This window comes from Dasypus novemcinctus, chromosome 14, assembly GCF_030445035.2.
Source record: "Dasypus novemcinctus isolate mDasNov1 chromosome 14, mDasNov1.1.hap2, whole genome shotgun sequence".
NCBI lineage: Eukaryota > Metazoa > Chordata > Mammalia > Cingulata > Dasypodidae > Dasypus > Dasypus novemcinctus.
Genome location: NC_080686.1, coordinates 84,124,265 through 84,139,914, shown reverse-complemented (window position 1 = coordinate 84,139,914; position 15,650 = coordinate 84,124,265). Strand labels below are relative to the sequence as shown.

Below are 15,650 nucleotides of genomic sequence, written 5' to 3'. Positions count from 1 at the left end.
GCCAAGGACGTAGGCAACCACCAGAAGCTAGGAGGAGGCAAGGAAGGGATCAAAAGGAACAGAGCCTTGCCAACACTTTTATTTCAGGCATACAGCCTCCAGAACTGAAGAGAAAATTTTCTGTTTTAAGCCACCAAATATAAGTTTGCTACAGTAGTCCTAAGAAACTAATATAGTGGGTAAGTTTAAGTCTGGGTATAAGTATGAAAAATGATACCTGGTCATAGATTTAAAAAGCCATATCCTTTAATCCAGCTTTCATCTGTAATTTATCATCTGTGTGTTTTCTATGTTTATTCTCAGGAGGGAAGGAAGGTCTCATTTACTGGATTGCTCCCAAACTAAGAGAGGTTCAGCATAAGAAGAGATTAAAGAGAAAACAGAGATGAGAAGACAAAGAAACACTGTAGGAAACAAAAGAAAGCTTTTATAGATTAATATTCTTATGGGAATAATGGAAGATACTACATCCATGGAACAAGTACAGGATGCTTTGATAAAGGAACAATCAATGAACAAGAAAACACTTTAAAATTAGGCATACAAAAGCTTAACTTAAAAAAAGACACACTATGATTTCAGAATAAAGCTTCCAGAGATAAAGTTCCTAGAGAGCACCCAGTGAGGAGATAAAAACAAACTAAACCAAAAAACAGATCGCAAAGGATAAGAATAGTATATTTCTCAACAGGAACATATTAAAGTAGAATAAAATGGAAAGAGAGGATTGTGGGAAGATGGTGGAGTAGGAAGCTCCAGAAATCAGTCCCTCCAGGAGAACAATCATTGAACTGGCAGAAATGTCTGAATCACTTATTTCAAAACCCCAGAGTTTAGAAGAACACTGTGCAGCATCCAGGGAAAGGGAGAAACAGACTGGTAAACTGTGGTAAATGCCAGTGAATTTCACTTTCTATGCAGCAGCTACCCTTCTTCCATCTCCCAGTCACACAGCAGGCAACAGTAGGGTCAACCCAGGTTCCTGGTGCTGCTTGCTGGTGCCAGAGCAGGATATAAAGACCTAGTTCCACAAGAGCCCAGAGTGTGCAGTCCAATCACTGATCACTGCTTTTGATCAGCTACTTCAGATCACCGGGGGACACAGCTCTGAGGATGGACATTATTTCAATGCTTCCTGAGCAAAAGCAGCAGAGGAGACTTAAAAACAATACTCATGCTCAAAACTACAGAAAAGTTAAAGGGCTCCATTTACTGGGCAAATGCCAAACAAGAAAACACAGCTTCAATAAGCAAGAGGAGAATCTTCTGGCATCCTTACTGGCCTCATCCCCTCCCCAGGGCAGTGTGGAGTCGGCCCACACTCTCACTGTGGGTTTCTGGCCTCACTTGGGTTGGGAAACTCTGACCTAGGAAACTCCTCTCTGGCTCCCCACCCCAATCCTGAATTTGCCCTCTAAGCAAAAGCAGCTCCAGACATTGTCTAGATGACTATGGAGCAATGTCTTCAAAATTCTGAGGATAAATTATTTTTAACCTAGAATTCTTTACAAATTAATCAGGTAAAAATATTTTCAGACATGCAATAATTTTAAAAATTTAACTTTGAAATTTTATTCAAGAAGCTACTAGAAGACATGCTCCAACCAAACAAGGGAGAAATGCAGAACAGGGCAAGGAGTTTAGGAAAAAGGAGACTCCAAAAGGAGAAAAGAGGAAAGGGAGGTCTTCAAGATGTCAGCAGGTCTAAAAAGCAAAAAGACCACAGAAGAGAAATGGATGAGGCACTTTAGGGCCTTGGGCTTAGAGGGAGGTAGAGATATAAAAAGAAAATGAATGTTAATGACAAGTATGTGGCAAAAATGTTGGAACCTCTGAAAAAAATTTAACATTTTGCCTCCACAAAAGAGTGGGGAAATGAAAAATAAGGTGATTATCAACCCTGAGAAAAATTAAGGATTATATAAGAAAGAAGAGTTGATCATCATATATTACATGGTTAGTAGTAAACTTACTTATATAGTTATAATAATGGTAAAATTAACCCTCGATTTCACAAAATTATGACTTTACTAAAGGGGCAGAAAGGCAAAGTGAAGCTTATGTGGGAAAGCTAAAGTCTATCATAGTGGGAAGTTAAGATAATGTCTGAAACTAGTACATCAAGAAAGAGCTGCATACAAATAATATTTAGAAAAATGGAGGAAATGCCAGGAAAACCAGCTGAAAAAGCTGAACATAGCTGCCTAAGGTAGAAATACAGAAGGATGGGGAGGAATGGATAGAACATTGCTGTTTTCCATTCTAAGACTTTTAAGACCATTTGAAATTTTAAACTATACCCATGTATTACCTTGATTTTTAAAAATGTTATTTTAAAAGGCTTCTAGACCAATAGCTTTTTCTTCCATAACAAAACAATAATCAATAAATTCATAAAGAATTCAATTCAATAAACATTTATTGAGTACTTACCTCTTGCAAAGCACTGTGCTGTACCCTTAGACACAGATGAATAAAGCATATAACATTACATTATATAAGGTTACAACATAAATAATGCAAGGGGGAAGACTGGGATGGAAATAGCCAGGCTTGGGATTTTACTTTAGAACATCAGCTTTATGATACATGCCTCTGTAAAATCCCAACTCACCCAACTTGGATATTGGTAGGGTCCTTTCAGAACTAACTGAAGATATATAACACATGGTCTCTATAGTCAAGAACATTAATAATGGTAAGGTGAGAGCTGTAATATATGCTGCTTCTATTATGTCATCTTAGTGAAAAAATAAAAAGCTTCATTGCTGGAAGCCATTCTAAAATGAAAAGCTATCTATGGTTTCTTTTCACCTGAAAGATGCACAATGAATAATGTGCTTCAGAAATTAGCCCTTACATATTTATTAATGCTAAAAATATACTTATATCATGAACTTGACCTATGTTTATTGAAACTGTCAATTATATAAAATGTTGGGGAATTTGGGTAGCAGGGTAAGACTTCATACTGATCTTGCTGATTGAGAAACAGAGAAAACAGATGAAGTTTAACAGAACTTTTTGCAGGATAATTTACCTAGAGAGAAAAATAATCTCTATAGAAATGACTTTGCAAGCAAGTAGCAAACAAATAAGTATTTGGGAGAAAAATATTGGACTAAAGCATAAAAATGAGTCACCAAAGAATGCTATCCCTAAAAAAGCCAGTGATAGCAACAGTTTCATAAAAGGGAAATATATACATACAATAACTAACAGTATCAGTAAGGCTGAATATCAGTCAGGTTTGCACTGGGTTCTACAAATTTTGAAAAAAGATATGGGGAGCTCAGCCTAGCACTGCAATTTTGGGGTAAAATAACAATGCTGCTATTTTGGTATTTACTTTGCATCATGCTGATACCTTTTTATTGTTAAAAATCATCCAGCATTCTTAAAGTTTTTCCTGAAAAATCAGTGAAACAAGGTATTTCATATTTCCAAATACTAAAAGTTATAAATTGTCAAAATATCAGGTAAAATATAAATTTAAAACAATTTAAAATATCATTATAATATAATAGTATTGGATATAATAAAAATAAAAGAAAATCTACTATCAAAAAAAACTTAAAACCTAACAGAAATTTTATTTGATTTTTGTACTTTAAAAAAACAAAGTGCCTCAATAATGGCACTGTGAAACCTTTTTTTTTTTTTTTTTTGTGAAAACTTCCTAGCAGTTCTTTCTGATTCCTACTAGGCAGAGAAATAGAAAAAAGGGAACAATAACTCACTTTATCCTACTTTTCTCTTACTCCATGTCTTGATGATAAATTTGACATCTTTTTGAACAACTCTTTGATTTGCTTTCAAGGACCACAATATTGGTAAAGACATCAAACTGCTGATTTTTTCCTAAGAAAGCTGTTGCTTTAGTTTTCATCATGTGTAAATGAATTACATGTATCAATTCAAATACATACATTCAAATTTCACCTGCTTGTAAATCACTGAAGTAGAGACTCAGACTTATTCTTATATTAGAAGCTTTGTTTTACTGTCATTTTCCTCTGCCATGAGATATAGGAATCTAAACAAATTGTTAATCCAGTATTAGCTCTCTGGGTAGAGAAGAGATTTGTTCAGCAAATGGTTTCATCATAAATAGATTAACTGGATCATTAATTAATATTTAATGCTTTGGATTGCAAACTGGCCATTTTATGAATATGCATTTTATGGTGTCTCTATCAGCTACTAGTACTAAGTCTTCCTTTAACTTTAGAACCTGTATGTGCCTTTTGCCCAGTTCTAAAGAATCCTCCTCTGTTACAGCTCATCTGCTGATGGTAACTACACTTTCAGCTTTCGTTTAGCACTCCTTTCCTGCTGACACCCTCCTCCCTGGCCATCTCCCCAGAGAACTTTCAGTCATTCCTACCCAGAAGCGGTGGCCCTACTGGGGTTAACTTTTCTCCTTTCCCAAAGAAGAGATCCACCAGCATCAGAGAACTTCTTGACTTCCACGTACATAGGTTTTCTGATTGGGAATGTGAGGAAAAGTAAAGATGAATATGAAGACAGCAGAGTTGCTGAAAGAAATGAGTCATAAAGAGCTGCTAGAAGGCTCATGGCAAAGGCATCAGGGCTTAAAGGGGGGTTTAGCAGGGATAGAACAAAATCTAGAAGGGTGAAGTATACTACTGATTGATGTCCGAAATAATGGTTTTACATCTATAAGAATACTGGGTTCTCAGAATTTTTTATCTTGATTTTAGCATGTACTACCTTTTATTTTTTTTTAAGATTTGTTTATTTATTTACTTCTCTCCCCTCCCCCCACCCCAGTTGTCTGTTCTCTGTGTCTATTTGCTGTGTCTTCTTCTTTGTCCACTTCTGTTGTTGTCAGCGGCATGGGAATCTGTGTTTTTTTTTGTTGCTTCATCTTGTTGTATCAGCTCTCCGTGTGTGCGGCACCATTCCTGGGCAGGCTGCACTTTCTTTCGCGCTGGTTGGCTCTCCTTAAGGGGCGCACTCCTTGCCCGTGGGGCTCCCCTACGCAGGACACCCCTGCATGGCACAACACTCCTTGCGCACATCAGCACTGCGTATGGGCCAGCTCCACATGGGTCAAGGAGGCCTGGGGTTTGAATCATGGACCTCCCATGTGGTAGATGGACGCCCTAACCACTGGGCCAAGTCTGCCGCCTATGTACTACCTTTTATTGAAGCTAATATGCCTTTCTAATTATATTTTCCTTGCACTAACATCATTTTCACAGTTAAAAAAAATCAAGGGAGGAGTTAAAACTATACAACTACCTAGCTCTGTATAATGGAAAAAGTAAATAATCTTTACATGAAAAATTGATACCAAATATTCTGGAATTACCCTTAATTGAATAAAAGTGTTCTGAATTCAAGATATTTTAATAATACTTTTAAAGCATTAATGATAGTGTTTATCTTATATCTACACAGACCTCTTCTACTACTTACCATCTCTATGCAAGAACTACTCTATAAATGAGTGTCATATCTAAAAGACAAAGTGCAACAGAAAAGTATACAAGTGAAAGACAGAAACAGAAGAGCAGCTATGAATGATAGGGTAAACAGAGAGTTGAGAGGTGATGAAAGGGTAGAACTTTTTTTGTTTGTCTGCTTTTGGTTTATTATTATTATTGGAGTAATAACAATGCTCTAATAATGACTACAGTGATGAATGCACAACAATGTGATTATACCAAATACCACTAATTATACACTTTGGATGGAATGTATGCTTTACTAATATGTATCAAGAAAATTGATTTAAAAAATGAAAAGTATACAAGTACAATCAACTTAGGTGAACATAAAGATATATTATTTCTGCACAAGTCAACATTCTTACATTAGGATGAAACGTAATTGTTACTTACTCAGACATTCTTTCAAAGCCAAAGCTTGAGCACTGGCTAACTGTTTCTCTCTCTGTGCAATCTGCTCCCCAGAAAAATGTGGAAGTGACAAGAAGTCAATAGGAAAGCCTGAGAAGCAGAAAAATAGTCAGTATTAAAGACATCCTATGCCAACAATTAGTATTTAATTCTCAGGAAATGTGTTATAAAATGATTAATAATTAACAAGCCAATTCACCTCTCTTGATCCTGCATATTTCAAAGTAAAAATAATAATAATTAAGCAGTAGAAAATAGGCATACTAAATTACTTAGCAATTTACATTTGACCTGCTTTTTAAAACTGAGAGAATTTAGGTAGTAGAGTAGAAGTCCTATATCACATTTTCTTCCTCTATTTGCACAAATACTGAAACTCCTACAGAAAACATAGACCAGTAACTAGTCTCTAAAGGTGACCCCTCGATAAATCATGCCTCTTGCTATTCACCCTTGTGTGGTCCCTTACACAATCAATCTAGCCTAGACCTATGTGACTAATAGCAACGAATGCTGAAGGCAACACTGCATGATTCCTGAGACTAGGTCATGAAAAATCCGTGCAGCTTCCACCTTGTCTCTTGGAATGACTGCTCTAAGAGAAGTTAGCCACGAACTAAGTAAGGTCACAAAGACAGAAAGTCAGCCCTCATCTGTTCCAGTCATCCTAGTCCAGGCACCATTTGGACACCAAACCCAAACGAGCCTTCAAATGACTTATGCCCCAGCTGTCATGTGACTGCAATCACATAGGAAACCTCACAATAAAACCACCCATCTGAGCCCAGTCAACCCACAGGACCATGAGATAAAATGGTAAGTTGTTGTTCTAAGCCACTTATTTTGGGGTAGTTTGGTCATACAGTTATAGATAACCAAAAGACAAAGCTAGAAGAAAAAAGAGAAAGATGGATGATAAAAGAGAATAAAAAGGGAAACGGATGTGGCTCAAGCAATTGAGCTCCCACCTACCACATGGGAGGTCCCAGGTTCAGTTCCTGGTGCCTCCTATAGAAGATGAACAAGACAGCGAGCTGAAGCGACAGGCTGGCAAGGCAAGCTGACATAACAAGATGATGTAACAAGAGACACAAGGAGGAAAATACAATGCAAAACCCAACAAAGCAGAGATTGGAGGTGGCTCAAGCAATTAGGCACCTCCTTCCCATATGGGAGGTTCCAGGTTCAATTCCCTTCCACAAGGGAGAAAGACAAGCACATAACAAAAAGACACAGCAAATGCAAACAAGGGGATGGGGATAAATAAATAAATAAAATCTTTTTTTAAAAAAAAGAGAGAATAGAAGATTTCAGATAAAGTAAATGAAAATGAGAAATAAATTGTTGAAAAATAAAATGTGCTTAAAGAGGAAAATAATAAAAATGTCATATTTGGAGTTACAGACTGACCCAACTAATTTTACTAGGTAAAATGTAAAAGGAATTAGAACTCTACATTCTAAGTTGGAAAACGTTACAATGTGTTTAAAATAAAAGTAAATTTACTTAAAGGGAAATGGAGCTAAAGAAAATAAATTCACTGTCTACTATTTCTTCCATATAAAACACATAAATTAACTATACATAAAAACAAATGCAAAAATATTTTCCTACCTAAAGTTGATACTTACTCAATTTGGTTTCTTCTGTTTTTGTTTTCATCATGCCATGAATTAAATTGAGTACAAATGAGCCATTAATCTGGTTGGCCGAGTGAATCAATGTTGCTTTACATTTTCCACTGCCATTTCCTTGCAACAAGAGATAATAGCTAGAACACTCTCCTTTCACTTCAACATCTGGAACTAAACAAAAATAATTATATTATAAAAAATGTGAAAATTTAGCATACAACATGACATAACCATACATTTGAACCACAGGATATAATGAGGTTTCTATGTCATTTTAAAACAAGCTCTTACTCAATACATTCAGAACTTGTAGTTGTTTAGTTAATCAAAAAAGCTATTAAAGCAGAGAATCATAAAAAAATGATATCCACATTTAAAAAGACTTCTAATGATTCACATAAAAATTCCCCAAATTTTTATATTTGTTATATTTTTCAATTGTGAAATATTTGTTTATTCCCTTCACTCATTTTACTCTTGGGGGTGTTTGCTCATTTTACTCTTTGGATGTTTAATCTGTAAAGTGTCTTGCCACTGTCAAAAGATATCATTGCCTTTGTTTATTTGGATAAATTGTTTTACTGCTCAAAAAATTATATTCACAAGCATAAACACTATTTTAAATTAAAATTTGCAGGTATTCTTTCATTAAATTCCAAGATATCTTTCTTATATAATCACACTTATAATATACCACCTATTTCCAGCTTATGTTTCTTTAAAGTAGAATAAACTGATCCCTGTAAGCACACAGCTCTATTAAAATCAAGAGTCGAAGTGCATAGATATACTTAAGAGTAGCTTTTTGCTTCTTGCAATGGCATCTAGTAATGTATTTTACAGAGGGAACAGAGAACATTCATTAATCTGGCATGTCAGTTAGGTGAAGGTCAGTTAAGACAGCTTCTAGTATATTTTAAAAACAAATCAAGTGAGTGTCATATTGAAGGCTGAAACACTGAGGACTCTGAGATTAAAAATAGAAGTGGGGTTCTTTTTGTTGTTAAAGATGATGAACTGGACATAAGCACTTATTTATTCTTCATTATTTTCTGAAATTCCACTCAATGAGAAGAAAGAGATTTTTTAAAAAGCATAAATCTATAAGAACTAATACATGGGAAAAGAGTAACAGCAACTATATTTTGAAAGCAAGAAAGCAGATGAGTAATTTGTAATTGACTTCAACTTCTCAACTGCTAAGCAAGCTGAGAAAAACAAAAGAGAAAGCCCAAAAGCAAAACAATTTATACTGCAAATCCTACCAAAAGGCTCTGCAATGGTGGCTCTACACAGCACTGTAATAAAATGAAGGTAGAATAGGAAGATATATTTAAAGTCTGTTTGAGAAGCAGTCAAGCCACATTATGCCTCCTTATTCTGTTCAGGTAAATGTCCTTTCCCAGTCAAGGGGACTAGGTTTTTTTCTCCTCTGGAGAGAGTAAAACAAGGAGTATACAGCTTGGGAAATATCAAACAGAGCTGAGTGCTAGAGTTCTGAACTGATTATCATCCTTCTAGCCCTACTAAGATTCCAGAGTTTAGGCAGTTCAAGAGGAAAGACTAAAGAAATCCAAGATTGGCAGGTGGGGGGGGGAGGAATGTCACCCAATGCAATGTCACCTTAAATGAAGTAAAACGAAGATCACAATCAACAGGTTCTATCCATATACCCACATTTCCCAAAACTTATGAGACCTCAAGAAAAGTCTCTAATATGAAAATTATAAGCCAAAATAAGCAAACAGAAAAAGCAACTTGTAGGAAGTAAACAAAAATTACACTAAAATTAAGTCTTAAAAACAAATTACCATCTGGCCCAGGACTCTTCTTAGTAGGGAGATTTTTAATGACTGATTCTATCTCAGACCAGCAGAATATCTCAGCCTACATGTAATATCAGGTGTTAAAACTGCTTTTTGACTTTGGATAAAAGGGGAAAAGGAAAGGACAAATGAGTTTATATGGCTATGAGTCTCCAAAAAAGAATTGGGCAGTCATCAGAGGGGTAATGCTTACTCATGCCTCAGCAGGGTCCCAGAGACAGCCAAAGTAGATAGAAACCAAGGTACTGGCTCTCCTGAGGGCTACAGAGACCCACAGGTTCTATGGTCATGGCAGATGACTCTGGAGTTCAGTGCCATATCAGTTGGCCCTACTACTTTGGAGTTTGTGTTCCTGAGTGTGATGGAGTTAGACTCAGATATGATTTTTCTACACATGCCTCTACTTTTACAGGACCTATGGTTGGCGCTGGAGTTAGTGTATACTCAGGAGACCTGAATCTCTGGACTGTCCATGTGACAGCAAGGCCCTGAGCCTCAGCAGACTTGCAACTCCTACCCTCTGGTTTATTGGACTTACCCTGGCCAGCTAACAGGGAGGTGAAGAAGGTCAACCACCACATCACGGAGTCAAGAGTGCCTACAATTGCAAGCAGGAGAATTGCATCCACCATCCATATGGAATCTAAGCCCCCTCTTGATATAGAGGGGGAGTGGACATAACCATCCCAGGGTCCACAGGATGGAGGAATAGAGTATGGATTAGAGTGAACTTACTGATAATCTACTATGGAACTATTCTGATTAGTACTGGAAGAAATTGTACCATTGATGTGGAGAAAGTGGCCACAGTAGCTGCTGAGGGTAGGGAAGGAAGAAGAGATATGATATGGGGGCATTTTCAGGACTTGGAGTTGTCCAGGGTGGTAATGCAGGGACAGATGTTAGACATTGTATATCCTGTCATGGCCCACTGAGTGGACTGGGGAAGAGAGTAAACTACAGTGTAAACCACTATCCATGTGGTGCAGCAGTGCTCCAAAATGTATTCACCAAATACAATGCATGTGCCACAATGATGAAAGAGGTTGTTGATGTGGGAGGAGTGGGGTGAGGCGGGTGGGAGATATATGGGGACCTCATATTTTTTGAACATAACATTTTTTTAAAAATAAAGAGGAAAAAAATATGAATGAAATAATAAAAATACAATGAAATAAATTTAAAAATAATTTTAAAAATTTAAAAAAAAACACACACACAAATTACAGGGAAGTGGATGTGGCTCAGCTGATAAGAGTATCTGGTTACCATATAGGAAGCCCAGAGTTTGAACCCAGGGCCTACTGGCTCACGTGGTGAGCTGGCCCACGTGGTTTGCTGCCACAGGCAAGGAGTGCCATGCCATGCAAGGGTGTTCCCCACGTAGGGGAGCCCCACGCCCAAGGAGTGCACTCTGCAAATAGAGCCACCCCGCACGAAAAAAGCGCAGCCCACCCAGGAGTGGCGCCACACACATGGAGAGCAGACGCAGCAAGATGATGCAACAAAAAAGAGACAGATTCCCAGTGCCACTGAGAATGCAAGCAGATACAGAAGAACACACAGCAAATGGACATAAGAAAGCAGACAATGGAGGGGGTGGCGGGAAGGGGAGAGAAGTAAAGAAAATAAATCTTTAAAGAAAAAATTACAAAAACAATCTAAATAACTAAACTCCTTGGACATAAAGAAGATATTGCATCCATGAATTAAAGGAGGAAAGTATAAGAATAAACCATCAGAAAATAAGAAGGAGCTTACAGAAATTAAAAATAATACAGCAGAAATATTCAACTAAATGGTTGAAAGATAAAGTTCAGGAAATCTCCAAGAAAATAAAGCAAAAAGTCAAAGAAACAAAATGTGAGAGGGAAAGAGAAAACCAAACCAGGAGGAACAACCACAAAAGAGGAGCAATAAAAGAAAAATATGGAGGGAAGGAAATTACAAATAAGATAAGTACATTTTCCACAACAAAAAGATTAAAGTTTCCAGGCATGCTGAATGCCCAAGGCAATGAATAAAAATAGACCCATCAAGGCACATCATCTTGAAAATTCATAAGACTAGGGAAAATCAGTAGATGCTACAAAGTTCCAGAGAGAAAATCCAGACTTTTTCATAAAGGATCAAGAACTAGAATGGCAATAGAATTCCAACAGCTGGAAGACAATTGAAAATTCTTCAAAATTCTGAAAGAAACATATTCTTCAACGTAAAATGCTGTATTAAAAAGTGAGGGTATTAAAAAAATTTCAAGGCATAAAGGGTCTCAAAATTTTTCCTCCCACACATCCTTTCCCAGAAGCTTTTAGAGAATGTATTCTACCAAAATGGGGTAGTAAATTAAGAAATAGGAAGAGAAAGGATCTAAAGAGTGAAAAAAAAAAAAAAAAAGAGAGAAAAATAAATCTGTATGATAGAGAAAATACATTCTTAGACCCAAAAGCTATGGAACAAATCTAAAGAGTAAAACCAACTAATTCTGACTGAAGCAAGTCATAAAGATTAGGGAGAAATTTCTGAAATCTAAGTCACTGATAGAATAGTTTGTGTGCCTGAATGTACTGACAAGTGAATCCACAGCTGGGAAAACTATTCATGATGGTTGATTACAAAACATAAGAATTATTAACTCTAAGTAAAACAAAATATTGTAATTATATTACATGGCTTAATTTTGACTAGTGACTACATAATCATAATAATGATGAATATTAAACTAAAATTACTGTATGATCACAAGGGAAGAACGAAGATGCCAGAAGAATGTGAATGTGAATAAGGCTGAAAACTTCCCAAATTTGACACACACAAAAAATTTAATTGACACATCCAAGAAGATCAACAAACACCAAGTAAGAAAAATGCAGATTCACAAAAGGCAGATCATATAAAAATGCTGAAAAAACAAAGTCTTGAAAGCACCAAGAAAAAAATGATATCACAAGGGAATTTCCAAAATATTAACAGCTGACTTCTCATCAGAAATAATGAAGGCTAGAAGGGAATGGGATGACATCTTTAAAGTATCCTAAGGAAAAAACCATCAACCAAGAATCTTATATCCAGCAAAACTATTTTTTAAAAATGAAGATGAAATAGACATTCTCAGATAAACACAGAAAATTCACTGCTAGCAAATCTGCCTTCTAAGAAATACTGAAGAAATTTTATTTCAGTCTAAAATCAAGTGAGCCCACAAAGTAATCCAAATCCATAACAATAAATAAACAGCACCAATAAAGGTAATTATCTTATGATATAAAGAGCAGCATAAATGTGCATTTCTTCTCCTTTCTTCTCTTAACTGATATGCGTCTATAACATATACAGAAATGTAATATATTTGACAACAACATAAAGAAAATAGGTGGGAGGAAAGCTATATTGGAGGAAAGTAATGAGATGGTAACTCAAATCCACTGGATAAAATAAAGAGAACCAGAAATGGAAAATAAAAATGTTAAGGAAATAATAAGGATTACAGTGGAAATTAATTAGAGAACAGAAAAACATAACAGAAAATCAGTGAAACCAAAGTTGGTTCTTTGAAAAGAGCAACAAAACTGACAAACTCTTTAGCTAGACTGACCAAGAGAAAAAGAGAGAATACTTACATAACGAAATACTATTGGGCAATAAGAAGGAATGAAATACTGGTAAATACCATAATATGAATGAGCCTTGAAAACATTAAGCACGTTAAAGCCAGTCACTAAAGGCCACATACTGGATTATTACATTTATATGAAATATCTAGAATATTCAAACATATAAAGTAGATTAGTGGTTACCCATGGCTGGGAGGGCGGTGAGTGGATAGTGGAAAAGGGGAGTGAGTGCTAATGGATATGGGGTTTCTCTTTGGGATGATGAAAATGTCCTAAAATTTACTGTGATGATGATTGCACAACTCTGTCAATATTCTTAAAAACACTGAATTATACACTTTAAATGGGTAATTCTATAGTATGTGAATTATATCACAATAAAGCTATTTTTTTAAATCTTTATTCTAAGGAATATAAGATTCTGTTCACAAAAACAAATTTCTTTATAGAGGACAACCTCACAATATATATACATATACACACCAAAATGCTAAGGAAAAAGACACTACTATATTTTTATTACAATGGCAACAGTTTATTCCACAGATCTGGATATATCATGGGACAAAGTCTATCTGCAAAAAACCTGTGCCATGTAATGTTAAAAACAACTTTTTAATTAGCTTGTAACAGAGACAGTAATCTTGGTCATAAACATGAGTTTTAGAAAAGGAATTTAAATAGAGGCTATCAGGAAGGACAAATACTTGTTACCTGCCATATCTGAAACTAAGATTTGCCAAAAGAGTTAAAATGACCTTAATTCATTTTCCAACTTAGCATCTTGGCAGTCAAAATTCTAGGGAAGCAGATGTGGCTCAAGCAATTTGAGCCCGTCTACCTCATGGAAGGTACCGGGTTCAGTTTCCGGTGCTTGCTAGCGAAGATGAGCAAGATAATGAGCTGACACAATAAGGAATTGTTCCATAGACACAGAAAGCAGAGTTTACCAAGTGCTTGCCTCCATTATCAACTGTGATTCAAACAAGTTTGTGAGATACACTAGGCAAGTATTATTCTCATTTTCTAGAAGAGGGATTAAAGCCTAAAGAGTATTTCCAATCCTTCACCTGCCTTGAAACATATATGTACAAACATATATCAAACTCTAAGTTTGACAAGTATAAATAAACTTATGCAAGTGTGCATCCATCACTATAATCCGGTTTTGGAAATGCCCATCATCTCAAAATCCCTCCTGATCCTTTGCAGTCAATTTCCTGTCCTACCCACAGCCCCAGACAACTACCAATCTTCAGTCTTTTATAGAAATTTCATATAAATGGAAGCATACAAAAAAATGAGTCTGTTACGCCGCTCTTTATTTATAAACTTAGCATAATGCTTCTCAGGTACACCTAATACTTTTTATGTCTTTTTATTGTTGAATATTCCACTGGATGGAAAAAGGAAATTTTGTTTTTCTACTCAATAGTTGCTGTACATTTGGACAGTTTCCAATTCTTGGCTATTGAATAATGCTTTCATAAGCATTTGCTTGCAAGTCTTTGTGTGAACATATGCTCTCATTTCTCCTGGGTAAATACCTAGGAATGGAGGTGCTTGGTTATATCGGTAAATGGAAGTTTAATGCCAAGCTGTTTTCCACAGTAGCTGTACCATTTTATATTCCTACCAATAATTTTTGAGACTTTGAAGTTTCTCCACATTCTTGCCAACATTTTATATTCCTTTTAATTAAGTCATTCTAATGGGGATATTTAGCAAGTAGATTCTTTCTCTTTTTCTTTTAAAGTAACATGTTTGGACATACATTCTGCCATGTCTTTCCTATGATATGTGACCACTAAGTATCTTTGCTATTTATTTGTCCTTATTTTTTAACCTGGCTTCCTAGGGCATACCTGTGTCTACATAGCTTAGTGGTCAGCCAATGATTTGGACAGATACTATACTCAAATACGTTAAGCCAAGGGTTTTTAACCTTTTTTGTTCCATGGACCCCTTTACAAGTCAGATGTAAACCACAGACCCCTTCTCAGAATATAGCAGCAGATAATTTATGACACTCAACATCAGCGTATCTTTAAATCAAATTTTAGGATTATTCAAAATTACATTTTACAACTTTCCCATAATTTCAATACCTGGAGAAGTGGACATGGCTCAACTGATAGAGCGTCCATCTACCATAAGGAGGGTCCAGGGTTTGCTCCCCGGAGCCTCCTGACCCATGTGGTAAGTTGGTCCATGCACAGTGATGCCACGTGCAAAGAGTGCCATGTCATTCAGGAGCGTCCCTGCATAGGGGTGTCCCACGTTCAAGGAGTGCGCCCTGCAAGGAGAGTGGCCCCACATGAAAAAAGCACAGCCTGCCCAGGAGTGGCACTGCACACATGAAGAGGTGATGGAGCAAGATGACACAACAAAAAGGAGATGCAGTTTCCCAGTACTACAGGATAATGCAAGCAGACGCAGAAGAAAAAACAGCAAATGGATACAGAGAGCAGACAATTTGGGGGGGGGGGGGGATGGGGAAGGGGAGAGAAATAAATTTTAAAAAATAAATCTTTAAAAAAAAAAAATTTCAATACCTGATAACCTAACATGGTTCAGCATCTGTTCAAGTGGTCATTTTTGGCAAACATTCATAAAACCACATCTGCCATCCTTACCAACTTTTTTGTAGGCAGTTATTAACTGCACTCAGAACATGCTCCATCAAAA

At 36.3% G+C, this 15,650-nt stretch overlaps 1 protein-coding gene across 1 annotated transcript in view; it reads right to left on the bottom strand.

The window, feature by feature from the left end:
* The window catches only part of MTBP (MDM2 binding protein), a 71,366-nt gene that overhangs the window by 32,716 nt on the left and 23,000 nt on the right, over positions 1–15,650 (bottom strand). Inside the window, exons 12-13 of the mRNA XM_058275965.2 lie at positions 7,520–7,693; positions 5,871–5,978 (exon numbers count right to left, since the gene is read on the bottom strand). Of these exons, the coding sequence (XP_058131948.1) occupies positions 5,871–5,978; positions 7,520–7,693 (282 nt within the window). The remainder of the gene's footprint in view (positions 1–5,870; positions 5,979–7,519; positions 7,694–15,650) is intronic.